Source organism: Rhipicephalus sanguineus, chromosome 1, assembly GCF_013339695.2.
Source record: "Rhipicephalus sanguineus isolate Rsan-2018 chromosome 1, BIME_Rsan_1.4, whole genome shotgun sequence".
In the NCBI taxonomy this organism is placed as follows: domain Eukaryota; kingdom Metazoa; phylum Arthropoda; class Arachnida; order Ixodida; family Ixodidae; genus Rhipicephalus; species Rhipicephalus sanguineus.
Genome location: NC_051176.1, coordinates 134,401,512 through 134,427,473, shown reverse-complemented (window position 1 = coordinate 134,427,473; position 25,962 = coordinate 134,401,512). Strand labels below are relative to the sequence as shown.

Sequence of the window (25,962 nt, the reverse complement as noted above, 5' to 3'; positions counted from 1 at the left end):
TTGACTGAGAGCGTCGCATGACACGTTAAATGAAAGTCCGTTTGAAACGTGCCTTTCGCGCGACATGCAGTGATTTGACATACCGCGAGAGGCATTTTCTCTGGGGCACACATTTTTCCTGCGTGGGACACCTACAGTCATGTGTATATCGTGCTTCGAACTATGAAGGTTGAGAAAAGGAGACGCTCGTTGACACAACCAGTGGCTGAATGAAACGTACACCCGGTGTTTGCGTGCGCAAAAATAAGTTTACGGAAGTTGGCACTCGTCCGTGACCGGCACCAAATTCAAGTTCGCGCTCTTGCAGGTCGCGCGTCGCTCGCTCGACGCAACGCCCGCCTTTGCTTGGCGCGGAGTTCGTGCGCTGGAACGAAGTTCACCGAGATTTCCCGTAACGTTTTTCGGATGTATACATTCCGTTCTTCTTTCGACCCTGTGGACTAGCTTTGCAAAGCGTTTTGCACAACTTGTCCACAATCCGCTCAAGTCTCGCACCTAGATCGTATTCGCACGCTTGGCGAACGGATGAGTTCGTTTCTCTGCGAAACATTGGGCTGCTCGACGGAAAGGCGCCCGCGTTGCCCGCGTTGCCATTTTGATGCACGCGTCTCCCGTCATGCGCTACTTGCGCACCACCGTCTGGCTTGCGTCAAAAGTTTTGTGTACGGGAGCGAGGGGCAGCTCGGGAGCCCGGCCGGTCGAGAGAAAGAACTAAGCATGAATGTGCAGCCAGTTTCAAGTTTCTGCCATGTCGAAAAGCGCTCACGGCTGCTTAGAGAGATAACGGGATCGCGATGGAAAATTACAGCTTGGTGGCGTTCTTTTTTATGCTGTGTGTGTGTGCGTGTGTCCGAAGCGCTGGATGGTGCCTTTTGGAAAACAGCTTATTTATATCTCTGAGGCCCACGTATGGACCCTTTGGGATATACAAAACAGGATGACGATGGCCCCGGAATGGTCAACAGCCGTATCTCCTTCTTTTAAGTTTCAGTGGATTAATGTGCTCGTTATAGTGATTCGCATACAGCTCGTGACATCCGCTGCCGATTAATTCTTTACTGCGTCGTCCAGAAATTTCTTTAGAACATTATTCACTTGCATTGTGTTAAGTTTTATGCTTGGCAGATTTTACTGACCGGTGTTAGTTGTGAAACCAACGTCTCTGACTATTGCTTGTCTTAGCTCTGGGTGTGGCAAGAGAATGAATGACTGTTCTCGTTATACGTGACGTCTTTCCCTCTTCGAGAAAAAAAAAGGAAAAAGAAGAAAAAGGAGACGACTCCCGCAATCGACGCACAATGCGTATAACGAATAAATGTCAACAGAATTGAGCCCTGCATCTCCCTCCCGATTTAAATCGGAAACAGTGCGCATTGGGCCATTCAGGGAAGCACTGTCGCCTTTCTGTGGTTCCGAAACCTGCGTGTATATGTACAGTATGGTCCACTCTTAGAGGGAACACGCGAGCGCGTGGCCGGCTGTCCGCGGAGCGCTAACTGCTGGCGAGATTTGTAAATGCAGCGCACGCGTATAGATTCATTACGGCGTTCGGGTGCGCGCCGCTCTTACAAGTGTATGCGCATGCGCCGCATTTACAAATCTCGCCGCTAGTCAGCGCCGCGCGGGCTGTCAGCCACGCGCTCGCGTGTTCCCTGTAAGAGTGGACCGTACTGTACATTTTTTTTTTCAAGCTAACGCGGCGTGGCGTGAGGTTCTACGGCATTTTCCTGACTGGCCGTCCGTACATAAGACGCGGGCGAAAATTAAGGCAGGAGAGGACCGTTGTGGACTTTGGTTTTAGCGAGTACGGCGCATGATGACGCAAGAGAGAAAACCATGAGTGTATGAAAGATCGCAGGAATTCTTAACACATTCATGAGACACAGCTTATCTCGGACGCTCGCACACACAGCCTGTCATATTTAAAAATGCGTAAGCATTTCTTTGCCGACCGTGTGCGGTCGTCCATCCCTCCTCGTAAAACAAATCGCTATAAAGAAATAAATGTATGTATGAAACAATCAATTTTCTTGGTGGTGCTGGGTCTCAAACCTTAGGCCCCACCGGCGGAATGCGAGTGTGTTAACGACTGGGCTACACCTGCCCCCCCCCTTTTTTTTCCTTTATTTCCGGTTTCAGGCTACATACCCACGCTTGCAGGACGTCAATATATTAAACCATACGAATGCATTGTATCTTAGATACAAAAGAAAATAAAATGAAAGGAGAATACTTTCTATGGGAGCTTTGTCGAAATATGTTGCGATTGTGGAGTAAAGGCCCTCTCCTCTCAGGTCAACATATAAAGCCGACATGGAGGATTGTAATTGTACGCATGAGGAAAATTCCTACTGCGCTAAAAATTTAATGAGAAGCCCGCGTTTAGGTGGTCACGGGATGCGTCTTCCGTCGCGCCACTCCGAACCCCGACTAACGCTATAGAAATATGAAAGACGCCATAGCGATGGTACCCGACGACGTCCCAGGGAAGGCCGCGAATATACAGTTTCCTACAAAGCCCCATGGTGACGCATCACCAACTCCAAATAGGAGACACCTCGTGGGTCTTTTTCTTTTCTTCTTTTTCAGCTGAAGTTCCTTACGTACAGAAAATCGAGAATAACTGCTACTTCACTTCCATGTAATGGCGTACAAGGGATTACCGGCGCGCATTCAGCACCCTCACAGATGCAGGCAACAAGCTGGAGATGTTAGTCTGGCTGACCGCCTCACATGGCTGTCTGTTCCAGATGCTGGGTTGTGGTTTACACAACGATCGAGTAAACACACAATCAGAACTTCCACAAAATAGCTATTCACATAGTTTCGCATGCATAGATTACCACACCGCGCTTATGCAAGATCGTCCATTTTGTCGACTCATTGTCCCATAACGCGAGAAAGTTCGGGACAAGGTCTCGGAACCGCGTCCGCGGTGGGTGGCCGGGCCCACTAAAAAGACGCTGAACTCAAATCTTATTGATTCAGCAATAAAGCTTACGTTCTTCTTCGGAGACCGACGGCGATAGGGAAAAGTTACGATATTCTTCATGGCTCGCGCTGCTATGTAGGATGAAATTTACATGTTCACTGCACATATGCCGCAGACATGCATCATAAAGTGCAACTATAGGTTTCGAGCTGCGCGTTACTTCCTGTCCTTGCTGACGAAAAGCCGCGAAACGAACCCTGAGTCCTCGTATCTATTCGATGTACGTTTTATATTTCGCGTCGAACAGTGGCATATAGTTGTAAAAAGAAGAAGACGAAAAAAAAGCCATTTTTTTTTTAATCAACCGCCTTCATTAAAATTTCCGCCACTATGTATGTATACGTCGAAGAATTCGAGCTCAGACAGAAAGACGTTATTTTTTTTGTTTCAGACTCCATTGCTCACTACATTTACCCACTGAGAATGTGTACTGTACAAATATTACCGTGCCTTCGTGTCTGTATTGTCAAATATACGTAACACTGCTGCAAACATTTTACAGCGCATGAAGGAACACGAGACAGCGCGGGAGAGCGGTTTCAGTTGTCTACAGAGCACCGAATAAGCCGTGTCTGCCTTTCCGTACATACAATCTTATTATCTGACGACGCTTAGTCCGAAACGTCGTATTTGATTCTCATCTTGTGGCTTCCTCACTCTCAGTACGCATCCAGAGTACAAGAAAGCGCATGTCCGATGCGTACGACATGTCCGCATGCGTACGATCTGAAAGTTCCTGTGTCCCTCAGCTGGTCAATAAGTTTTACTCTCGCTGCCTGGATCGTCGACACTACAGCGGAGCCACGCATGCGCGGCTAACAAATTACTGCTTGAAACACCGAGCAGAAATAGTTAACCTAATTGACCTAGTTAACCTAATAAGCGCGGTCGAAAGGTTTCGGAGTGTTCGTTAGTGATTTGCCCGCAGTTTGAAGTTTCTGTCTTTCTCGAAGCGTCGCTGCAGCACGCTAATGCGAATTTAATTATGATCTCTGCCAGGAACATCTTAATTAAATTCGCCATCCGAAGCATTTGTCTCAATAACTTAACGGCAGAAACACTACGTGGCGATTGCTCTTACTTTGTATAGTTTCTCTCTTTTCGTTTGCCCCGAAATAAGCGAATGATTCTTGCGTTAGCGTGCACGCGCCTCGCGTGCAAGTTTTTGCGTATGCGCTGTCGAAGTCAGCCGTAATTGTTTGTACGCATCCGTAGAACTGATGTACAGAGTCGTCCACATTTAAGCTGAGCACCTCATTAGTATTCAAGACCTCATTGAAGCTGTTGTTTATTACATAATTCGGAAAATCATTATTTTGTTTGTCGACACCATGATTAGACGTTCTATAACGGGCATTGCACTCGTGAAGTATAAGAAGCGTTCTAGTTTTACCGGTTTGAATACTAATGAGGTGTTCAGCTTAGATGTGGTCGACCCTGTACATACACCCGCCAAGAATGGTATTGCCCAGCTATAGTGACTGAGTACTATACGGCGTTACGCTGCTGAGCACGACGTCGCGGGTTCGATGTCAGCCGCGGCGGCAGCTGCATTCCGGTGAGGGCGGTATGTATACAGGGTGTTTCAAGAAATGTGTCCAAAATCCTCAAAACCCAGGGAAGTGCGATATTTGTTCGATGTCTTCACAATTACTTCTTCTGTAGCACCAGACATCGTAAGATGGCTAAATCATTTGGGACAGTAATTAAGAAACTTAAATTAACTTTGTAATGAGTGGAGTTGGACGGTTATGTCACGTCGGCGAACTGAAGTCCTTCATGCGAAGAACCAATTGCAGCTTTGAGATTTCGAAAAAGTGGCCTCTAGTAATAATTGCGAAGTAATTCAATTCAACCAAATTCAACGGCGAATTAGTCCCCAGTCCATCAGTAACACCTTGATGAAGGCTAGTTTGCTCATAGCACTAAACCGCACCAGCATGACTGAACAAGGACACACGAAATAAACAAACAGCACAGACGAAAGGCTTCGTGGTGGTTCTTTCTCTGCGTGTGTCCTTGTGCAGTCGCGCTATTTCGACGCTGTTTAAGTTTACAGTACCGAATCCATCGCTACTGCGTGCTTTATAATCGGGTCGCGGTTCTGACGCGTAAAACCACAGAATTAAATTAAGTCGTATTTATGAGCTTGGATGAGCTTCGATCGCGTACATTGCGAAAGACGGCGCCTCAAATCTGAAAGTTCTTGTTCTGAGACAGTCTCGGGCGCCGTTATACTGTCCTGTGCGTCGCCGCAGCAGGTATACGGCTTGTACGCTGCTGCATACTAGTATAGGGGTGTGGAAGTGAAAGCAGCGTGGGCCCAAACAGCGCGCCACTATACGTACGCTGCGCGAGGCCCACGCGATGCGACGCGCCGAAGTCTCGCGGGCGCCTGCCGACGGGGTCGCCGCACAAGGCTGTCCCATCTGGCGGGATCCCAGAAAGTCCCGCACCCGGAAGTGCGCCTCCCGTGATACGGGCCGATCTCTTTCGCGGCCCGCCGGCACAAAAGGGCGCAGTCTCCTCTTGAAAGATAATTAACGCTTAGATTCTGTCCGCTTTCTCCCGTCTCTCTATGCGCGAGCTCCAATTGTCGAACTAAATGGACCCCTAGCAGCATGGCGTGCGCGAATAGTGATTTTTGAGACCGAATCGAATAGCCGTAAGCGAATAGCTGAGGATCAAGGAACAGGTGTTTTTTACAGTTAATATGAAACGCGTTCTCGACTTCGCATCCTGTAGTATTCGTAATGTTAGCATTACAAGCACAAACGGATCATCGGGAACGAGAAAGCAGACTTTTTAAGCATGCGGAGAACTCTTCAGAGAGCACGAATGATCTTTGATATAGCCGGCAAAGTCTGGCTCCACGAGCGACGTTTAGTCTGCAGCACTGCGTTACTGTGTGCCATGGATCGCCTTCATGTAATCTATCAAATAATTGAAAAAATCTGCCGAGTACAAAAGAAAAGCGCCGTTATATGGTATTCATAGATTACGAAAAGGCGCTTGGCTCAGTAGGGATGTAGTTTTGGAGGCATTGCGTTGGCAATGAGTACTTGAAACGTACGTGAACGATTCCACAGCTACCCTGCTCTTCCTCGAGAGAAGCAGGAAAATCCCGATCGGGAAAGGGGTCCGACAAGGTGATACAATCTCTCCACTGTTATTCACCGTCTAGAAGGAGTATTTAGACGAGTAGATTGGGAATAGGAATAAATATTAACGAGGAATATCTCAGCAACTTACGGTTTCCTGGCGACATCGCACTCTTCGTCAATGACGGGTACAATTTGCGAAATATGATATTAAAGACATAAACTGAGAAAGCGTTAAAGTGGGGTTGAAGATGAGTATACAGACGATAAAGATAATGCTAGGTTGTCCGGCGAAAGAGTGAAAGTTCGCGATAGAAAACCGGACCCTATAGAGTCTGTAGAAGAGTGTATACATATATCCAGGTCAAATACTAACAGGGGCGCCTTTACTCATGCGAAAGTAATTTGAACAGAAGGATAAGGATATGGGCTGGGGCGCATACTGTAGACATATTCTCAGCCCATGGTCGGCAACTTACCGCTGTCACCAAAGCGGAAGGTCTACAACCGTTGTATTTCGCCAGTTTTAAAAAATGCGGCATAAACTTGGAGGAGAATAACAAAGAAACCCGAGAAGAACCACACAGCGTGCGACGGAATGAAAGATAATACAACTGAGAGATAGCAAGACAGCAGAGTGGATCAGAGAACAAACAGGTGTAGCCGGTATCTTAGATGATATTGGGAGAAAAGAAGTGGACCTGGGTAGGTCACGTTATGAATAAGAACCGGTAACCGATGGTCAGTTAGGACGACGGGAGTGCATACAAAGAGACGAGAAGCGCCACCGAGGATCGACAAAGGTGGAGCGACGAAGTGACGAAATTTGCTGGCATAAAATGGAATCAACTCACCTTGTTCTCTGCAACCAGAACAGTGTGGGTTGGTAATCATTGGGAGAGCTCTTCGTGTGGACATAAGATAGGCCGACGATGATGATGACTACGTAAGCTAGGTATCATATGTTTTACGACTGTACTTTTGCATCTATTTTGTGTTGATTTCGGTGCTTTTGAAATATTCTTTAACTATTAGAAAAAAAGTATTGGCACAATTACGAGCAGCGGCTATTCGATTAGATTGTACCAGATCGAATAGGACACTATTAGATTCGACATTCGAATTTTTCGAATGCTCGCACATACCAAAACAGGGTTCATCATATAATAATAGCAAAGGGAAACCAGTGGAATGAACATGTTTAGACGACCACCCGTAATTATGTATAGATCAGCGCATTCCCTTTCCCGTGATGACTGAACTATAACCGTCGCTGCTATACAGTTCTCGCGTGGCGCACACTCTGCTCCTCCTCCCCGTGGGTGACCGCGCACCCGCGGGCGTCACTCCGAGGAGTGGTGTCCGCGGCTTCTGACGAGCGTGGAATGCCGTCGCGTCAAGTCATCCTTCTTCCGAGCCAGCGTGCCGTTGGCCGCGGAAACAATGTAATGGTGCGCCCCGTGCACGCTCGCCGGATAGATAGACAACTGCTAAAACCGGTCTCCCTTTCTACAGTGCGTTGCGCGAACGACGCCGAGATGATGCGCTCTCCACGAGTACATAGCGGCCGCATCTTTTCACTGAGATGGAAACTGAGCCCCCTTCTCTGCGTCACCGATCGCGAAGCAGCGGCTTCCTTTTCCTTTTTAACTTTTTGCGTGAATATCCACACGAAATCGATATGTTACGGCTACTCAGGGCCTCTCTTCATCAGCTTCCGTCATTTCGCAGACAGGTGTTGATACGTGAATTTTATGTCGCGTCTCCAAAACGCTTGAGTGACGCTCCCCAGATTTTGTGTGCACCTACTGCGTCATTAAAAGTCAACTTTACCGAAAACGGTGGCTTCTTCAAGTTCGTCATCGATATGTAGTATATCGTATAGTCTACAATGTTGCATACCATCTCTCATATTCTGCTTTTACATGCAGAGGTGCTTCTGGCGCCATCACCGCTTTATTGTTTTCGTGGTGAAGGTAAAGAAGCCATACACCATTTTAATTACCCTCTTGTAAACTATAGAACTCTCAAAAAGTAGCTTTGTCATCTTGAATTCTATATAAGCGTTCCTAGCTGGTTTGTACGGAGGAAAGGGAGCATTTGCTCAAAAGTTTACGAGGCTTCATTGCTCAACTAAGGCCGTGTATGTGTACCTCCCCCCGCCCCCTTCCTTTTTGTGCTAAGGTTACTTTTGATAACGAAACAAAATGAAGAACACCGACCACAAAAAAAAGGTGTCCTTTCTTTTGTAATTTTTAATCGTGATGCTTCCCGATGCCTCAAAACCGCGACTTCATTAGTTTACTCTTATTTTTAGTTCTGGTGTTCTTATCGAATACTTAAATGCCATTACCATGTACACTGAACTTTTCTTTTTCTTTGAGTGCAAGCTGACCCATTTTTTGTTTCCCCCTTTACTCGAATATAGTCCTAATATCTTTGCTACATTATTCTTAGGACCAATCCTGCAGAGTTGGTTGGTATGGGAATGCAACTGCAACTAGAGCTGTAGCACAGGTTGCTCACCTTTTCCAACAGTAGTTGTCGGATTGAGTTTGATTTTCGAATTGAAGAGCTTAACATATATTGATGGGATAATTGGTGAGCAGCGATATTGATGAAGTAGCGCACAAAAGACACGTTCATGCACACATAAAGACAAGCAGAATTAACGAGTATAGGAGAAAAATCGCCTCGTTGTCTTAGACTTGATTTACCCGTTCACGTCCTGCGTTGTTTGGAATACCTCAGCTCTTGTGGACAATTTGGCGGGCCTGTTCGCTCGGGTTTTTCAGGTCTCGTGTGGATTTTGTTATAAATTGAGCGCACTCTCTCTCTTCTTTTGGTTTTATTTTTATTCTTACGCTCGTTCGTATACATTAACCTACTGTGTTCGATTATGTGGGTCCATCAGCGCGCTTGGATGCCGTTCCACTTTAATAGGCAAGCAAGCGCTCTCTCTCTCCTATAGCTCCCTTTGCCCTTTTCGTGTATTCTCGGTTAATACATAATAATATATCGCTCAACATACTGATGTGCATGATGTATATGAATTTAAAAAAAAGCGCTGTCTAGGAAGTGAAATATGCGAAAATATGGAAACGTGCTGTGAGTAAAAGGAACCCTATAGAATACCAGTTGCACTGAAACCAAAGTGTTCTCAGCAGGTAAGATTCCACCCCCCCCCCCCCCCCCCCCCCCCCACCTTAGCTTCAGATGAGTGCTGCTCGGAGCGACTACATACAGACCGGAGCAGGACAGTCGATCGACCTTCGAGCTGTCTGTATAATGTCTTGCTCCTCGTGCGCCGTATAGATGATCGTTGCATACTATAGCTCGCCCTGAAAGGGGTTTCGTTCACGGCAGCGTGAGTTATGGGCGCATATGACAGGCGGCTGGCGCGGAGCAGGAACCGCTCTGCGACGGCCGGGCCGCCCCGTCCGGCAGCGGCTGTCGTCCGGCGCAGCATCTGGTCCCCATTCGATGGCCGCTTCCGGGCGGAACGGAGGAGAAGGAGATGGCAGCACCATGGGCCCGGCACGCCAGCTGCCTGTGCATACATGGCTACGCACCAGTTGACAGGCGTCCGGGCTGTTCGGGACAACGGTGGTTGATGGTCGCTCGCGCGTCACTCTACGGGAAAGGCCCGCGGGAAAATCGCTAACACCTCTGTCTTCTGCGAGGTGCCTAGCCTAATAACACAACACCTATGTTATGCTGCTTATAATCGCGTTTTTGATGAAAGAAGTGAAGTCTGCCTCTATAACGCGTGTATTTGTCGACTTTTTCTGTTTTCAATCACTTGCACATGCCTTCATCGATTATATCATACCTCGCTAAAGAAAGAACGCACATCCGACAGCTTTCCTTGTATACGGTAGAATACATAGAGCGTGGCAAAGAAAATTAAGATTACAAATGCTCGGCGTGGATACGCACGTCAGTGGGCATGTGCCACTGCCACAGGCTTCCAGGATCTACTGTTTATCTACCCTGGCCCATGGCACCACTCGTGCAGCAATGGGCCCAGCACTCGCCCTGAAGAGACAAGGGCCCACAGGCAAAGAATCCGCACATTCTACGAAAAGTTTTCCAGAAAACTCTCATACGTCGACACACGTATATGCTACACCTCGTCGCGTTATCTTGAATGCGCAGCTAGAGGTTGCCGTTTCCCTGTTAACGGTCTTTTATGCGCTCTTCTGACTGACTCTCTATGCACCTATAGCTCTGACGCAAGCGAAGTTGCACGGATCCGGTACAGTATCTATTGCACGGAGCCGGTACAGTATGCGCGGGTACGACGACGAAGCTCTGACGATAGAAGCTGGAGGGAAAAAAAAAAACCTGAAAGGATCAGCTCACGAGAGAAACTCTACGGCGAAACATGAGAGCCAGCTCGAGCCGTGTATTATCGTAATAGTTTATGAAAAACGAGAAAGACCGTCATGTGCCACGGGGTTTCAATAAACGGCCTGCCCTAATACTATGCCATGGACCTCGGCGACGTATCTCTAGCGGCGAATGCGGCGCAAGGCCGAGCGATCTGATGAGAAGACGTTCTCGGTTGACACGCTGGAAACCATTTCCAGCAGCGCGGCTTGTCTCTGTATCGCGCTGTGCTGCGTAGGCGTTGTTGTGGGGCCGAGCCTCGGTCGGTCCCTTTCAAGGACTCTTCGTCGCGCCTCTCGTGTCCTTGGACAATCGTTAAGAGGCGGCGAATATGAAGCCCAGTTACGTCACGAACCGTGGGCGCATATGGGCCGGCGTGTTCCGGGCCCTGCCTCGAGCGAGGGGTGCTTCGTTGGCCTCCGGCCGCGTTTCGGGGAGAGACATGAGAACTCGGCGGAACTGCGCGCCTTCCTATCTGAGTTTGAGCAGATTTTCGTTTGTGCTTTACCCTGACCCCGCGTGGCACCCTGGCACAAGACGCCCTCGCCCGTGTGTCGCAAGGAGCGTGTGAGGCATCACGCAATGCGGATCTGCCATGGCGGGTGCGAGCAAGTTGGTGCTGTTAAATTGGGTGCGCTTCTGCACTGTCTTGCGGCGTCGTTATATACACTCCGAAAGAAGAAAAAAAACACGGTACATAAAAAACACATATTTAGCTATTTCCGGGGCCTTAGCCAAAGAATAGCGAACTATTCATGTGTGAGTTGCGGAGTGTCAGCACGATGCCGCATCCCCCTTTCCCGAAGTCCACGCTCTTCGTGTACCCCGTATATCTGTCCGCAGATCGAACGCACGTGCAGAGAATAGGACGTCAACAAGAAGACCACTCACAATGTGAGACCAGCATGTGTACAGCGCGTGGCGATGGTGGTCGCGAAGTAAACGAGTTTGCATGGCAAGCGAAGCCATGTCGACCACGAGTTCAAGGAGACGCTGCTTCGAAGTATACACCACAGCATAGTTTCCTACTATTTTCGTTAGTACTTTTTTTGTTTGTTCTATAAAAAGGAATACTTAAAAAAATAATACTTCGGTGCAGATCGGTGTCGAACCTGCAGGCCGCTCGAGCACAGATGCCATATGCTTGACCATGTGCTTGGCCATGTTCACGAGCTGCACAACGATTAATCGTCAGCGTTACCAGCTTGAATTGTGTTCCTTTTCTATTTCTTTTAATAACTGCATTGAGCTCGAATCGATAAAATCAGCAGACACTTCTCTGTCTGAGTAGTGGAGAAATCGCAATATGTGTTTCGTGACTATCGCTCTCCGGAAACTCTTGCCAGCGGCCTTGCGTTGCGTTTATCAATGCGAAAATCAGTCGTGCGACTCCATCTGACGACGCGCTAAGCAACACGGCAGGCAGCGTTGACACCTCCGCACGTGGGACGTTTCCGAACGGCGCGGTTTCGTATGGCCAAAGCGCTGACAGCGTGTGGCCGCTGCCCAAGGCGATCGGGCGCGGCGACGTGCGGGCGTCGCAAGCACGCAGCAAGCCCCCTCGTCGTATCTATACCTCACTTCTTTTTTTCGTTTTCATTTACTTTTGGTTGTGCACGCGCTAGCGATACCCGATGCCAAAATCTGAATCTGTGCTTGCTCAGCGCCTGAAGGGCAGCCGCTGCTGCTGAACGTGCGGATTGTGTATATCGCATCACGGGACAGATGCCCTTGCGGGGCCGACCGGATGCGTGGATGGAAGATGCCGAGCCTGGCGGAGGGTTTCGGTTGCGGGGGGATGGGCGGCGGCGGAACCCCAGACGTTGGAATTGAGGAAAGGGAGCAGCTGATGCGAAGGCACATCGAACCACGTCGACGCGTGCTGCTCGAACTGGTGCTCCCGCGCCCGTACGGCTCCTCCTAAATATAGAGAGCTGCGCCGGGGCCGCCGTTGCTCAGCTGTGATTCACCGAGCTGTCGGCTGAGCTGTCCTTCTCCGCCGCTCACACTGAAGCGCCCACTTTCAGCTGCCGGTTTGTTTTCTTGTGAACGCACAATGTAAACGCGCCTGGCGGCGGCTTCCGCCAGTCTGCCCGCCTATACTGGCCGACGAAAATCGCCAGCCTAAGCACGGGAAAAAATAAAGCAAATAAAGACGGAAACGACGAAAATACGAGGGTCTGTCTCGAGCCAAAAATGAACAGTGCATACCAATGTGCATACTGCATATACATATACTATATATATGTCCGGCTTTCCCGTGCGCCAGAGTTATTACAGTTGTTTGGGGCCATTCGGAAGTGCAAACCACCGAACTGCCTTAACTACCAGTATCTTTTCAGTGCTGGGCAAGTTTATTAGATCATGCAGCTTGTTCTCTGGGGAGATTATCTGGTTGCTTTTATTGAACTGTTGTGCTTTACCTCGCAGAATGTGCAGTTAGGCCCCCTTTTAGAAATACGCACAAATTAATTGTGTCGGAAATCTAGAGCGTCCAATTGGGCGTATTGGTTCAACATAGCGAAGGGCAGCAGCGCAGATACCGAGGTGAACGAAGAGAGGTACACAAAGTAGACAAACGTAGCGCTGTCTACTTTGTGTGCCTCTCTTCGGTTACGTCGGTATCTGCGCTATTGCCTTTGACTATGTCAGGATCCAGCTACAGAGACTTGTAGCAGGGGCGTAGCCAGGGGGCGGGGGGGGGAGGGGTTGGGGAGTTCAACCTCCACCCTCGAAATTTTTCAGCTTTGCTTGCGTATATATACACGCACACATACAAACGCACGCACGAACATACATAAAGTATGGTTGAACCCCCCCCCCCCCCGAAAAAATTTCTGGCTACGCCCCTGACTTGTAGCAACACCTAACTGTGTGTCGCTGCTCCTTTCATGCAGCACATCATTTGGCACATATTTGCAGCATTTGTGACCGTGCCTTTGTTTCGGAGTTAACAAATGGCTGCAATTTTTTTTTCTTTTTTGCAGGCGTTAACACCATGAAGGCCTTCATCATCCTGCTGCTTGTGGGACTTGTCCTGGCAGTGGAGGCAAAAAAGGTACGTGTGTAAACAATGTGTAGTTTGCAACTGGAGGTAATTACTATTCACGACAATTTTCATTTGTCGTTTTCTTTCGTCAAATGAAAGGCCAAGCCCTCAAGAGCCTAGAAAATTTACAGCTAAGCGTGAGGGCACCCTGAAAAAGTAATTACAGTATGTTTTAAAAGCTAGTTTCGGTTCCTACTGTACCCTGACGTCACAACATGGCATGAGCTTCTCGTCACGTGCTCGCGCAAGATATCGTTATGTTTTCACGGCTGCTCCGCCCCGGGACTCTCACGGAGGAAAGAAACAGAAAGATCAGGTGCATTACGTCACGCAGCCAGCCTTTGCAAGCCAATTTGTTTTGAAGCATGTTTTGAAGCCAGCTGTGTCGGCCCAACACGTGACCTTTTGCGTGAAGATCACGCACGAAATGAGATTTGCCGAGACTTCGGGTATGGCGCCCGGTAGCTTTTAATCGAAGCGCGCTTGTTTGGCGCAAACCGACCTGCTCACGCAGGAGGTTCAAAAACAGAACGCCACCGGTAGTACTAAAACCTACAGCGCGCTCTGACGTTTTGATCACGTGTTGGGCCGACATGGTGGATTTCAATCGCGTGACGTAATGCCCTCCTTTCTTTTTCTTTCCTCCATGGTGACTCCGTTAGTGACACACAAGCGGCCATTTTGAATGTTTTCGTGACGCATTAAGCGGCCATCTTAGAAATTTTGGTACCTGACGTCATCTTAACTAGCCAGACTGCTGCGTGAACTCACCAGAATTAGTACTGTAGCCTGACGTCAAGCTAGTGTCGATGACGGTTGGTGCGCCATGGCAAAATTGACTTCAATATAAAAATAAAATATCAGCATTTGTTCAGCTTCGCACTTGCCCAGAGCCGCCTCTGTAAACAGGGGATTTGCATGGCAGAGTAAACTCGCATTCGAAAAATGGGATCAGTACCCCTTTAAATGTGAAAGAGATGGGAGAGTCTAATTTGGTACATCTCACTGGCCACTACCACACATAGAAGCATACCTTGCCCATCGGGATCTGCTGATTCAGTCATATACGTAACAATTGAATAATCAGGGCACTCGAATCTTGTGCCCTCCTTACATCGCGCTTGCTTTCAAGCTGCCACTGTTCGTACTAGTTAAGAAAACAACTTAAAGATGTGACCACAAAAGGTGATGAACATTTTTAGGGGCGAAGCACCTTGGATGTCGGTGTGCATCGTCGTCTGCTGTCGGGACGGTCAATTTGCTTGTGCGCGAGAAAGGGCGCCACCACCTCAGCGCTCGCCGCGTGCCGAGAGTGAGCGAACGGCGCGCGTTGACAATGGAAACGCTCTTTCTGCGATGAACGCTGAACTACCAGCTCGCAAAGATCGAGAACGCGCCCTCGCCCGCGAGAGACAACGCCGACGCAGGCAGCGTCTGCTAGCGAGTTTCTTGATTGATGAAAAAACCTACTGCTCGCGCTGCACAACCGTTCACCGGCCACCGTGCACTGGATCTTGACCTAAAATGTAGTGCCGGTGGGAGATTTCTCTTGTGCGTAGTTGAACAATATAGATTCGCAACATGCACGTTAACTAAAAGCGGACTGCGGGTCTCTGTGTCTAATCTCTCTTCTGTCTCTCACTGCCCATTAGCAGTGATTTTGCTATGGGAAACACCGGTGCACACTGCATGCTTCGCCCCTCCACATGTTTCACGTTAGTGGAGCTGGAACACCCTTCCCTACATGCTTCGCCCCTATCCAATTTTTCTTCCTTTGTAAGGCGGCTTTTTTTTTTTTTCTTCTACACGTGTAGCGGTCTTGTAACAAATTTTGAATGTAAATCATTTCGCTTCAGTCGACTCTTTCTATGGTGCTGAATAGGATGCATAAAAATGTTTGAAAAGTTGCAATGTACAAACGAAATTTATTCATCCTTTCCTAAATTCAAATAAGAAACAAATAAATAAAGGTAAAAAAAAGCCATGTGTCACCCGGTGATGCCATAAGCTACTGCCAATGAGAGCATGCAGCTACTGGGGTGTAGCATACAGGGGGGTGTGTTCAGAAAAGGACAGACCAAGGGGGGTCCCGACTATTTTTTGTTTTGCACGAAATTTTTATATGAGCTGGGCAAATGTCTCTATAGAAAGGAAGGAACCTTCGTTTTGCGGAAATTGTCACGGATTTCTAGGAAAAAAATCGCGTTTCACAACAGGTGGAAAACGGCAATTCTGCAACTTTCAGATTTCAAAACTTTGGAGGCCTATCACTAAAAACTTAACGCAATGTGGACATCAGTGTTAATTTTTCGTAAATCTTCAGCAATAGTACTATCGGCCTACGGAAATTTAAATTTGTGTGACTGACAGTACATTTTTGAAAAATTGCCAAACTTTGATTTTTGAGCGGCTGCCTCTGGCTGACCCCAAATTCAAGGGTCTTTTTTCGCAGTTTTCGCTAAAGCGCTGAAGCTGAAAATATTTCTCACAAGTCTAAGAAATGTTTTTTGCTAATTAAGCAAAAAGTTATGCGACTACACTGCATATTTACTTCGTTATAAAATCCCAAAAATGCCATAATTCCAAAACTAGCGAAAATTGCAACATTTTAGGGTCGTTTTAAAAAAAACAATCATTACCGATTTTTATGAAAATGATGAACTATACCCGACCATGACTGCTAAATATTGTGCTGCAAAAATATGTTGCATTATTTTGTTTTAAGTGAGAAAATTGAGCTTATTTTAATACCCATGTATGGTCTTAACATCAATATGTGGCGTTCTAATGATAAAATAAATTTAATAGACATATTTAGTTCGTAGCTCGCTTTTTTGGTTTTAATAATGACGATGGACCCAGCTTGTGTCTTTTTGACCGTTTTGAGTCACAGAAAAGCTGAGCTTGAATTTTTCAGAGCTCCTCTGTCTGTATCCATACTACGGCACATTGAGGCAGCAGGCACGCGAGAGCGCGTACAGCAAGACCAGAGCGTAATTGAATGCCACCCGCAAGAGAGGGAAACAAAAGTACGTATAACAGCCAAGCACGCCGAGAACCTGTGACGGAGAACACATGACCGTCGTGAAATGCGAGACGCACCGCGGTGCGCCTGCAACGGTCGGACCCAGACAGGAGAGAGCGTTCCCCTCACCCCTGAAAAGAAGCTTTTTGGGTGTGGGCCGTATGTCAGTCTGGATAGTGAACTCGAAGAAAGAAGTCGTGTTGATTTCTACGTGTGTCAATGATACAGTTTTTTCATCACATTGTAGTTACTCTCGTGTCGTCCTCTATTATTAATAATAAGTTATCTCGTAAGCAGATAAGATAGAGATTGCGGAGTAAGTAAGAAGCCCACTGCAAGCAGCTCTCTTCCCGTAAACCCTGGTGTCAAGACATCAGCTGCGATCCGGCTACTGAACTTTCGTTATTGCACTAAGAACTTCCTTGGATGCTAGCTTCACCCCAAAGTGAGTGTACCTTATACTCACTGTAACCTACTGTGTCACCGAGAGACCGCACTGTGGCACAGTTCTGATGGCGAAGTTTCCTGAACGAAATTGCTGCGCCGACTACTTAAAGAGACACAAGCGGAAGATCAGGTTTCAAAGGAATTTCCGCAGTGTCAAAGACTTGGGAATTGACAATCTAAAGAAAGTGTTGAAAGCTGACACAGCGCTCAAAGTGCATGAATCGCACTTTGTGTGCCAGAATTGCTTTAGGAACTTTAAAGACATTGAGCATATGGAAGACGAATCCAGTCAGTCCAATCAGGGTTTCCAGACTACAGAGGAAGTTATGGAGAGCATTAAGACAGTCGTTGGTGCCCCATCAGCAGTGTCGCCACTAAAGCCTCCTCGGAGTGTAAAGAAAGGGAAGAGACTCTCGTACGCAAAGCGCAAGGCAGATGAAATTACTAGAGCTGCTGTAAGAAACATTCGATGCGGAATTCGCACAGCATACCGCATTAAAGACATTCCATCACAATTCAGTTGCTGCGCCTGTGCCAGCTGGAAGAACAACCTACACACAGCGTACATCAAGTGCACATATTTTCGAGAGCGCTGCCGTCTGCTATCCTTGATACATCTGAGCCTAAGAATAAAAGAGGTGCAATGCTTCATTCCAGAGGCAACGAAGCACGCGATTCTAAAGGCCAGGAAGATAGCTGCAGAACAAGGTGTGTGGAAATTTGCACAATATTGTGCAAATTTCAAACTATGCCTTATTGGGATCAAAAATGCGTCGGGGTCTTTGATGTCGACTGATGATGTGCAGGCGCTCTGTGTGTGCACGCAGCCTAGCACCAAATGCTTCTTAGGCGAGTGCGAACAATGTCCTGTGAAGAATGGTCTCAGCCTGGGAATTCTTGGCATAGCACCGGACGAAGAAATAAAGAAGACCACGATGCCTCCAGCATTCCTAAAGGAATTTCAAAATGTGACCATGAAATGGATCCCTCATTACTACCTCAGGCGCACGCAAGCAAATGCCATACACGAGGAAAAACAGTGTTGTGAAAAGGGTTCCATTGTTTTCCACTTTGACTTTGCCGAAAATTGGTCCATCGTACTCCCAGACAAAGTACAATCTTACCATTGGCAAAGTACGCAAGTTAGCATCTTGCGTTGTATCGACAAGAAAGTCGACATGGAACTACGCAATAATTAGCGATGTCGTTTGCCACGACTCTGCACATGCTTGCTTGGACCTGAGAAAAATCACGGATCACATTGAAGATTATGCTCCAATTTACACGAAACTAACACTTGTGAGTGATGGAGCAGCTGCCCATTTTAAGAACCGCTTCCAACTGCACGAATTGCAATGCAGTCAGCTTCAGACAACCAAGTGGCTTTTTTCGGCAACGGGGCACGGCAAAAATGCCTGCGACGGCGTCGGTGGCCTTGTGAAACACCAAGCCACACTACATAACCTGCGTTCACCCGCCACCGAGGTCATTCAGTGCGCAAGTGATTTCGTTACTATTGTAGCCAGTAAACTTAAAAAGATTTTCTTACTGCATATGAAGAAGAGTGAAGTGGAAGCCTTCAGAGAACTGAAGAAGGAGGAATGGAAACTTGCCAGACGGGTTCAAGGTATTCAGGCAACCCACATGTGCAAACACATGAAATCGGACCAAGGGAATTTCCTGTACGTAGCGCGGTGCGCAGACACAGAGTGGAAGGAGTTGTGAATCTGCAGTGTGCAAAATTTGATTGCTCGAATGGATATTACTCATTCTAGGTGACGTGAATAAACTATTTAAAGCGCAACATGAACGTGTACTTCTTGTAGATTCATAACACCCTCATTCCCACCATCTCAACCTGTTTCTGCAAATGATAAATTCGTCGAAATATTAAGACCGCAACGGTCTTAATATTCCCATACAATGGTAATGCTCGAGCCACCTGTACATTATTGTAACCAACTCTAGTCCATAAATTTCGTTGCTTGATGGAAGAAAATCAGGGTAAGTACGCAGTTGAAGATGGTAACACGAAGACTTTTATTATTAATAAAGTATAGGAAGATATTTTTGCAGGATTTTCATCGAAATATGGCCCTCAAGTAGTCTTAGGGCAAGTTATAATCATTTTCCTTAAAGAAACAAACGCGAACCTCACATTTCGGGCCCCCTTTCTCTACCACCCAGTAGCGAGCAATTGGGTATAGGCACACTAACGCAACTATAACATTTTCCCGTACTGTTAGGGAAGTACTAGTTAAATCTCTTTTGCGTTAGATACGTGGTATGATGTGAACTAAAATGGTTGACGAGCAGAAAGATTTGCACTCTACACCACGAGCTTTCATTTGTACGCGCTCTCGGGTGCCGGCTGCCTCAATGTACTGGTAGGGACACAGACAGAGGAGCTCTGAAAATTCAAGCTCAGCTTTTCTGTGACTCAAAACGGTCAAAAAGGCACAAGCTGGGTCAATCGTCATTATTAAAACCAAAAAAGCGAGGTACAAACTAAATATGTCTATTAAATTTATTTTATTATAAAAACGCCACACATTGATGTTAATATCATACATGGGTAATAAAATAAGCTCAATTTTCTCACTTAAAACAAAATAATGCAACATATTTTTGCAGCACAATATTTAGCAGTAATGGCCGGATATAGTTCATTATTTTCATAAAAATCGGTGATGATTATTTTTTTTTAAACGACCTTAAAATGTTGCAATTTTCGCTAGTTTTGGAATTATGGCATTTTTGGGGTTTTATAACGAAATAAATATGCAATGTAGTCGCATAACTTTTTGCTTAATTAGCGAAAAACCTTTCGTAGACTTGTGAGAAATATTTTCAGCTTCAGCTCTTTAGCGAAAACTGCGAAAAAAAACCCTTCAATTTGGGGTCAGCCAGAGGCAGCCGCTCAAAAATCAAAGTTTGGCAATTTTTCAAAAATGTACTGTCAGTCACACAAATTTAAATTTCCGTAGGCCGATAGTACTATTGCAGAAAATTTACGAAAAATTAACACTGATGTCCACAATGCGTTAAGTTTTTAGTGATAGGCCTCCAAAGTTGTGAAATCTGAAAGTTGCAGAATTGCCTTTTTCCACCTGTTGTGAAACGCGAATTTTTTCCTAGAAATCCGTGATAATTTCTGCAAAACGAAGGTTCATTCCTTTCTATAGAGACATTTGCCCAGCTCATATAAAAATTTCGCGCAAAACAAAAAATAGTCGGGACCCCCCTTGGTCTGTCCTTATCTGAACACACCCAGGGTGTTTCAAGAAATGTGTCCGAAAATGCTCAAGAGTAAGGGAAATGGAATATTTGGTCGCTGCCTTCATAATTACTTTTTCTGCAGTGGCGGACATCAGAAGATGACTAGATGCATCAATTACGGTAGTAATTAGAGACTAAATTAACTTTTTAATTAGTGGAAATAGGCGGTCGATCGGGTCAAACGGGAGAATTGGAGTCCTTCCTGCGAAGAGCCCATTGTCGCTTTGAGATTTCAGAAAAGCGGCTTCTGGTAATATATATTTCGGAGTAATGAAATTCGACATGTTTCGATGAATCTCGGACCCGACCTCCATAGAGTTCGGCGCACTCGCGGGATGGCCAACGCCGCCCATAATGTGCTACCGGCAGTCCAATGAGAGATGTCAGTTGCGATATGGCAGAGTCGCGCGCCCCCCTCTCCCCACCCGAAGTAGGATGGGGAAGCTGCGCCTCTGATTCCAACTTCGGCGTGAGTGAGGCCAGGTGAGGCGAAACACCGGAAATACTAGGAGGCCGATCGGCGACCTAGCATTTAGGCGCAACGGCGCGCGATCAGCGCGCCATTACCGCCTATCGCCGACAACCCTCACGATATAACCATCTTCAACTCTGCTCGGCAGCGCGCGTAGTACCGTGTGCGACAACCCAATCGCTCCGCGTCACCGTTCGCAGCTGCCTCTATGGCCGCCTGCTTATTTTGCGGGACCGCTTCACGTACAGTATACGTGTCGCTTGCATAAATGAGCCACATGCGCTGTCGCCGCGTTGTCCTACAAGATGCGCTACGCACGAAGGTTCTAAGCTGGGCTAATTGGATCATGAACATCATGGCAGAAGAACGCAAAATACGGGACTGTGAACACGCTGATGTGGCCTGTCTGTGCACTGTCTCGTATTTTGCGCCGTTCTGTCATAATACGCTACGCGCCCGTGCACGCGGTCAGGGAGCGGCGCGGGCGTGAAAAAACCTCGCCGCAGAGCACAGCTACGGCAAACGCGTTCGCGTGATGCACACAAATAGTCACAGGGACGATGGGCACCACGCGGCAGCGTATCGCGTGTCAATCAAACGGCTCCAGTTTTTGCTCAGTAGCAGATAACGCACATCGAGGACAGACGGCGAGTCGTCCTCTCTGCCGCCATGTTCCGTCATAGTTTCGAAACGCTCTTTGGTCCAGAATCATTGAGGAAGGAAACATTAGGAGGGAGCGTCACGTGACAATATTGAAGCCTATAGTTCGTCATAAAAAATTTACGGAGAAATAAGCCCTGATCGTCACGCGATATGCAAGCGCTACTATTGGTCGACGCCCGTTACGTCTGCTGCGAGCGTCTGCTACGAGCGCTGCGGTGCCCGGGCCTAATCCTACCCAGGAAGCACCGCGCGCTGGCCGGGAGGGGCGGCGTCAGGACATGTTAGCTTAGAGTGTACTGAACCGTTTTGAGTGGGCTAAAATCCCTAGATATTTCCCTGTTAAATCTAGGGACTTTAGAGTGGGCCGAACAACCGGTTCCGCGCCTGCATGTGCGTGAGGCGCGAAATGTGGAAAATACTATGCTAGGTTGCGTTGTGCCTGCGCCACCTAGAAAAATGACTAGGGAGCGCTGGTTGTGCGGGCTGTGTAGAGTTGCTGTAATGCAACCTTTAGGTAGCAGAGTTGCGCATAGGTCTGGCTAGCAACCGCAGCTATGCGACGAAGACGCGCTCCGTTTTTGCAGGCGACATGCCTACCGGGTCACCGATCGGCAAGTTTGCCGTGTCGAAGACCGGTGATTTAACTTTACTGTGAATGACTATGGGCACACTGCGCTTGCCTAGGCGGCTCCACCAGCGCTGCGGCGTTCAGCGCCAACGCGGCCGTTTCCGCGTCCCTGGGGTGATAGGGTGATAGTATAGCGCCTATAGAATGTAGTGATAGCGTTCCCTCTCAGACCACCCGCGCGGCTGCTTGTGCAAGCACGGTTTCGTCTGCGTGCGTTCCTCCGCAACTGCTGGCTGGTTTTCAGACCGTCGAAGGTTTGGATACATTTTTCTGGAGAGTAATCATTGATAAAGGCAAGCTTCTGTAGGATGACATGTCTTGTACATTAATTTATGTTAAAGAACTTATCGCTTCGGACGGAAAGCGTGGTGACATATCAGTGTGTGTCCCGACCGCCCATCAACGTTCCGTCGCAGACCATGAAGTTGACAGTAAATAAGCATTTTTATTCAATAGTCTCGTTTTATTCCATTCTGTTTTATTGTCTTGAAGTTATCTCGAAACAGATGTGTCATTGACGCGACCTGCGACTGCAGAGCAGTCATAGCCGGCTAATGGAAGTACGCTGCGGCAGTGGCCGTGTACCTGTAGAGATATAGAAAACTGACTTTACCACGAATATTTTGTTATGTAATGCTAATCAAAATAACATACGAGTATGACAAGCGCTAAAAAGATACAGCAGCCCTAAAGATATAAACTCTGAATCAAGTACGTATAGAGCGAATGGAATACTCGTCGCTGTCAAGCCTAAACAACATGCAAAACACGCATAAATGTTACCGAACCTTTCGTAATGCTCCCATGAGCGAGCTGTTCCAGCCGTCTTTTAAGGGGATGGAAAAATCTTTGGTAGGTAGGCTGGGTGCTCCTGTTCACTGGCGTTAGCATTTCCCACGAAATCCCTACTGCAAATTTTGCTATTTTCTGTGGGTTCCCAGTCTGTACCGTCAACGCTGCGCATGCAATAAGAACTAGAATTAAACAATGCCTTCGCCATACCGATTCAGCGGGAACAAAAATACATCGTCATTTGGAGACCATGAATAATGGGTGTATCTCAATTAAGGCAGGTCTGAAAGAATATTTCATTCCAAGGGCGCCTCTCCCATGGAATAAACGTAACACCCTGCACCGAAAAAAATGAAAAAAAAAAATCTTACTTGTCACGGCGAATAAGTTGTATCCAACGTTGGCGTCTCTCCTTCTCCCAGTGAGCCTTCGGGAAGCGGTAAAACTTTGTTCCTGGTGAATTGCTGTAGGTACTGTGGCAGCCCACAACACAAGAAACTTTGTTGCAGTGACGCTGAGCCATGCAACGATCGCCAAAAATGAAACGCTTCGGAAAACTGCGGAAAAAGACGGAGGAGCTGGCACAAATGCTGTCACCGGCCACGGCGTTCGAAAGCTTCCATCACCCCAAGGACGCGCACGCCGCCGTTAGAGGCGTTCCTGTCAGCGGAGAGTTAGAAGCGCAGTGTGCCCATTGTCAATTCAGTTCGCTGCAGCGGCGCGATCGAGAAATACAAGAATTGGCCCTAGCATCAGCTTCTCCGCAATGCATGTCGCATGGTTGCTAGTGGCGTTTGGAAGACGGATGCGCAACTCTGCTACCTATTGGTAGCATATACAGTAACTCTAGGGCTGTGAGGCACGCGCTTCCCACCAAGCGTTCTTGTGGGATGCGGACCACGTGACCACGTATGGCAGCTAGGGACGCCAATGAGAGGCGTCCCTTGCGGCGCGCTCGCAGGTACCGTGGAGTCCCGCGTTCCTCGATATGTTAGGTGCGGTGCGCGTGCACCCAGCCCACGGAGGAAAAAAAAAATACAGGAGGGAACGTCGACACGTGAAAACTTTGAACCCCAGTCATAAAAAATGAACCAGGAGCATGCTGGGAATTGAGACCAGCGTTTATGGAGAACGAGGGGGGAGCGGCGTCTGAGGAGGTTGGCTTGTGGACGCTACACTCTAAGAAAAAATCGAGTATTTTGGGAGTCTTTCTGCCACGCAACAATAATCATGATCTGGCTTGCTCGCGTTTCCTTTCTTGAAAACCCGGCTTTCGTCACTTTCCTATCAAGAAGCTATGTAACCCTGATAACGTGCGCATTGTTGTTCGTGACCGGAAAGTGCCAGTGCCAGCACCGCGATGATAACGCGAGGAAAGTACGCCAGGTGAATGACGATTTATAGTTGTGTTGCAGCATACTCCCCAAATACTCGATTTTTTCTTAGAGTGTAGGCTCGCACGCTCGTCAATTTTTGGTTTTGTTCATGAGCCCACCATAAAAGGAAATGAAACAGAAGCATCGTGGGAAATGATACACGAACGGGAGGAGCAAGCGGCTTCAGAGGAGGTTGGCTTGTGAATGCTAGGCGTGCTCCTTCCTAATTTTTTTCTTCCTCGGGCCATGACCCAGCCTATCCCCCTCGATAACAGCGCCCTCTGTTCTGTCCATGGCCCGCACTTCACTTTCATCCCCCTCGTTCGTCCCACTCAAACGCTTCTAGTACATCTACCTAGGCTAACAGAATCATGTGACACTCCCTCCTAGTTGTTTCCTTCACGTCGAGTATAGACAAAAGGTTGCAGCTCTGCCGAGGAAATTCAGCAAATAAAACTAGGAAAGAGGGCACTAATTGGATTACGCTCTTTCTTAAGATATTTTAAAAAATATGAAAGACAAAGGTTAATTAAGCCATACAAAAATGTTGTTAACACCTCTTTTCCTGTGCTGACATGTGGATGTGAATTGTGGATCTTTCGGAAGGATGAAAGAAGAAAGCTTGCTTCTAAAGAGCTCTAGTGCTGACATCGGGTCTTGAGATTTCATAAACTGCTGAACGAACCAATCTTTCCATTTACATTTCTTATCAAATTGAAGTACATTAATATATTATACTATAGACATGAACTTGCTGTTCATGTCTATAATATAATGTATTAGTCCAAATATGACCAACAGGCTTTGTGTAGACTTCAGTGACTCTACTTTGCATTTAGCTTCATCTTTACAATACTGTTTTATGAAAGCTGTTCAGATTTTTCAAAAAGGCCACCTCCAACAGTTCACCTTTTGTGGTGGGAATTAAGTGATATACTTGTGTAACAGATATGTAATATTAAAGAAATTTGGCACAGATTAACCCTTTAAGCGCTTATGACGACCTGAGCTCGTCATGAGCAAACGCCACTTTTTTGCATATGACAACCTGTGCTCGTCATGGCTCTTCAGCAGTGTTTCAAGAGGCTATTGACGAGCCCAGGTAATCAAATGGCATTTTCCTATTTAAAAATAGATGGCAGCACCGGTTCCATGATTGACGCTTTTATTGAATGAGAGTCTGTGCACTAAATGGCAAAATGAATGCCTTGCGTTTGCCGCTCATTATAAATGAACATGGCGCAGTGCTGTGCTTTGAACGCTACCCCAAGGATGACAGCCTCTAGTTTGTATTGAACTATCAAGAGAATAGTACATTTTGTCCGTGGAATGTCGAATGGAACCCTTACTTTCTGGAGTTGCCGAAATTTATTTTGGAATACACATCAAATGTCCCAGGTATGGTGTATTACCATGCCCGCCGGCGCCGGGAGGGGGGGGGAGGTGGCTAGGAGCCCGGGCACCCCTCACCCCTCCAAAATTATGATGGTGGGGGGTGTTATACCGAAAATAGGTGTTTTTCAAGTCCTTCAGCAAATGCCCCCCCCCCCTTCCCCCTGAAAATAATTCCTGGCTACGGGCCTCTGGGTATTACATGACGGTGTGAAATACTGTATGACAAATAAAGCATTTTCATCTGTTGTAAAACGTTTTCGCAAGTATTTTTCTGTTTTGAACATGTTACTGAAGCATTTCACGTCATACAAAAATTTTGCAATTTTTGAACAATTTTTCGTAATTTAATTG

At 47.2% G+C, this 25,962-nt stretch overlaps 1 protein-coding gene across 1 annotated transcript in view; it reads left to right on the top strand.

The window, feature by feature from the left end:
• The window catches only part of LOC119398619 (SPARC), a 39,051-nt gene that overhangs the window by 409 nt on the left and 12,680 nt on the right, over positions 1–25,962 (top strand). Inside the window, exon 2 of the mRNA XM_037665455.2 lies at positions 13,473–13,543. Coding sequence (XP_037521383.1) covers positions 13,484–13,543 — 60 coding nt within the window. The 5' untranslated portion in view covers positions 13,473–13,483. The remainder of the gene's footprint in view (positions 1–13,472; positions 13,544–25,962) is intronic.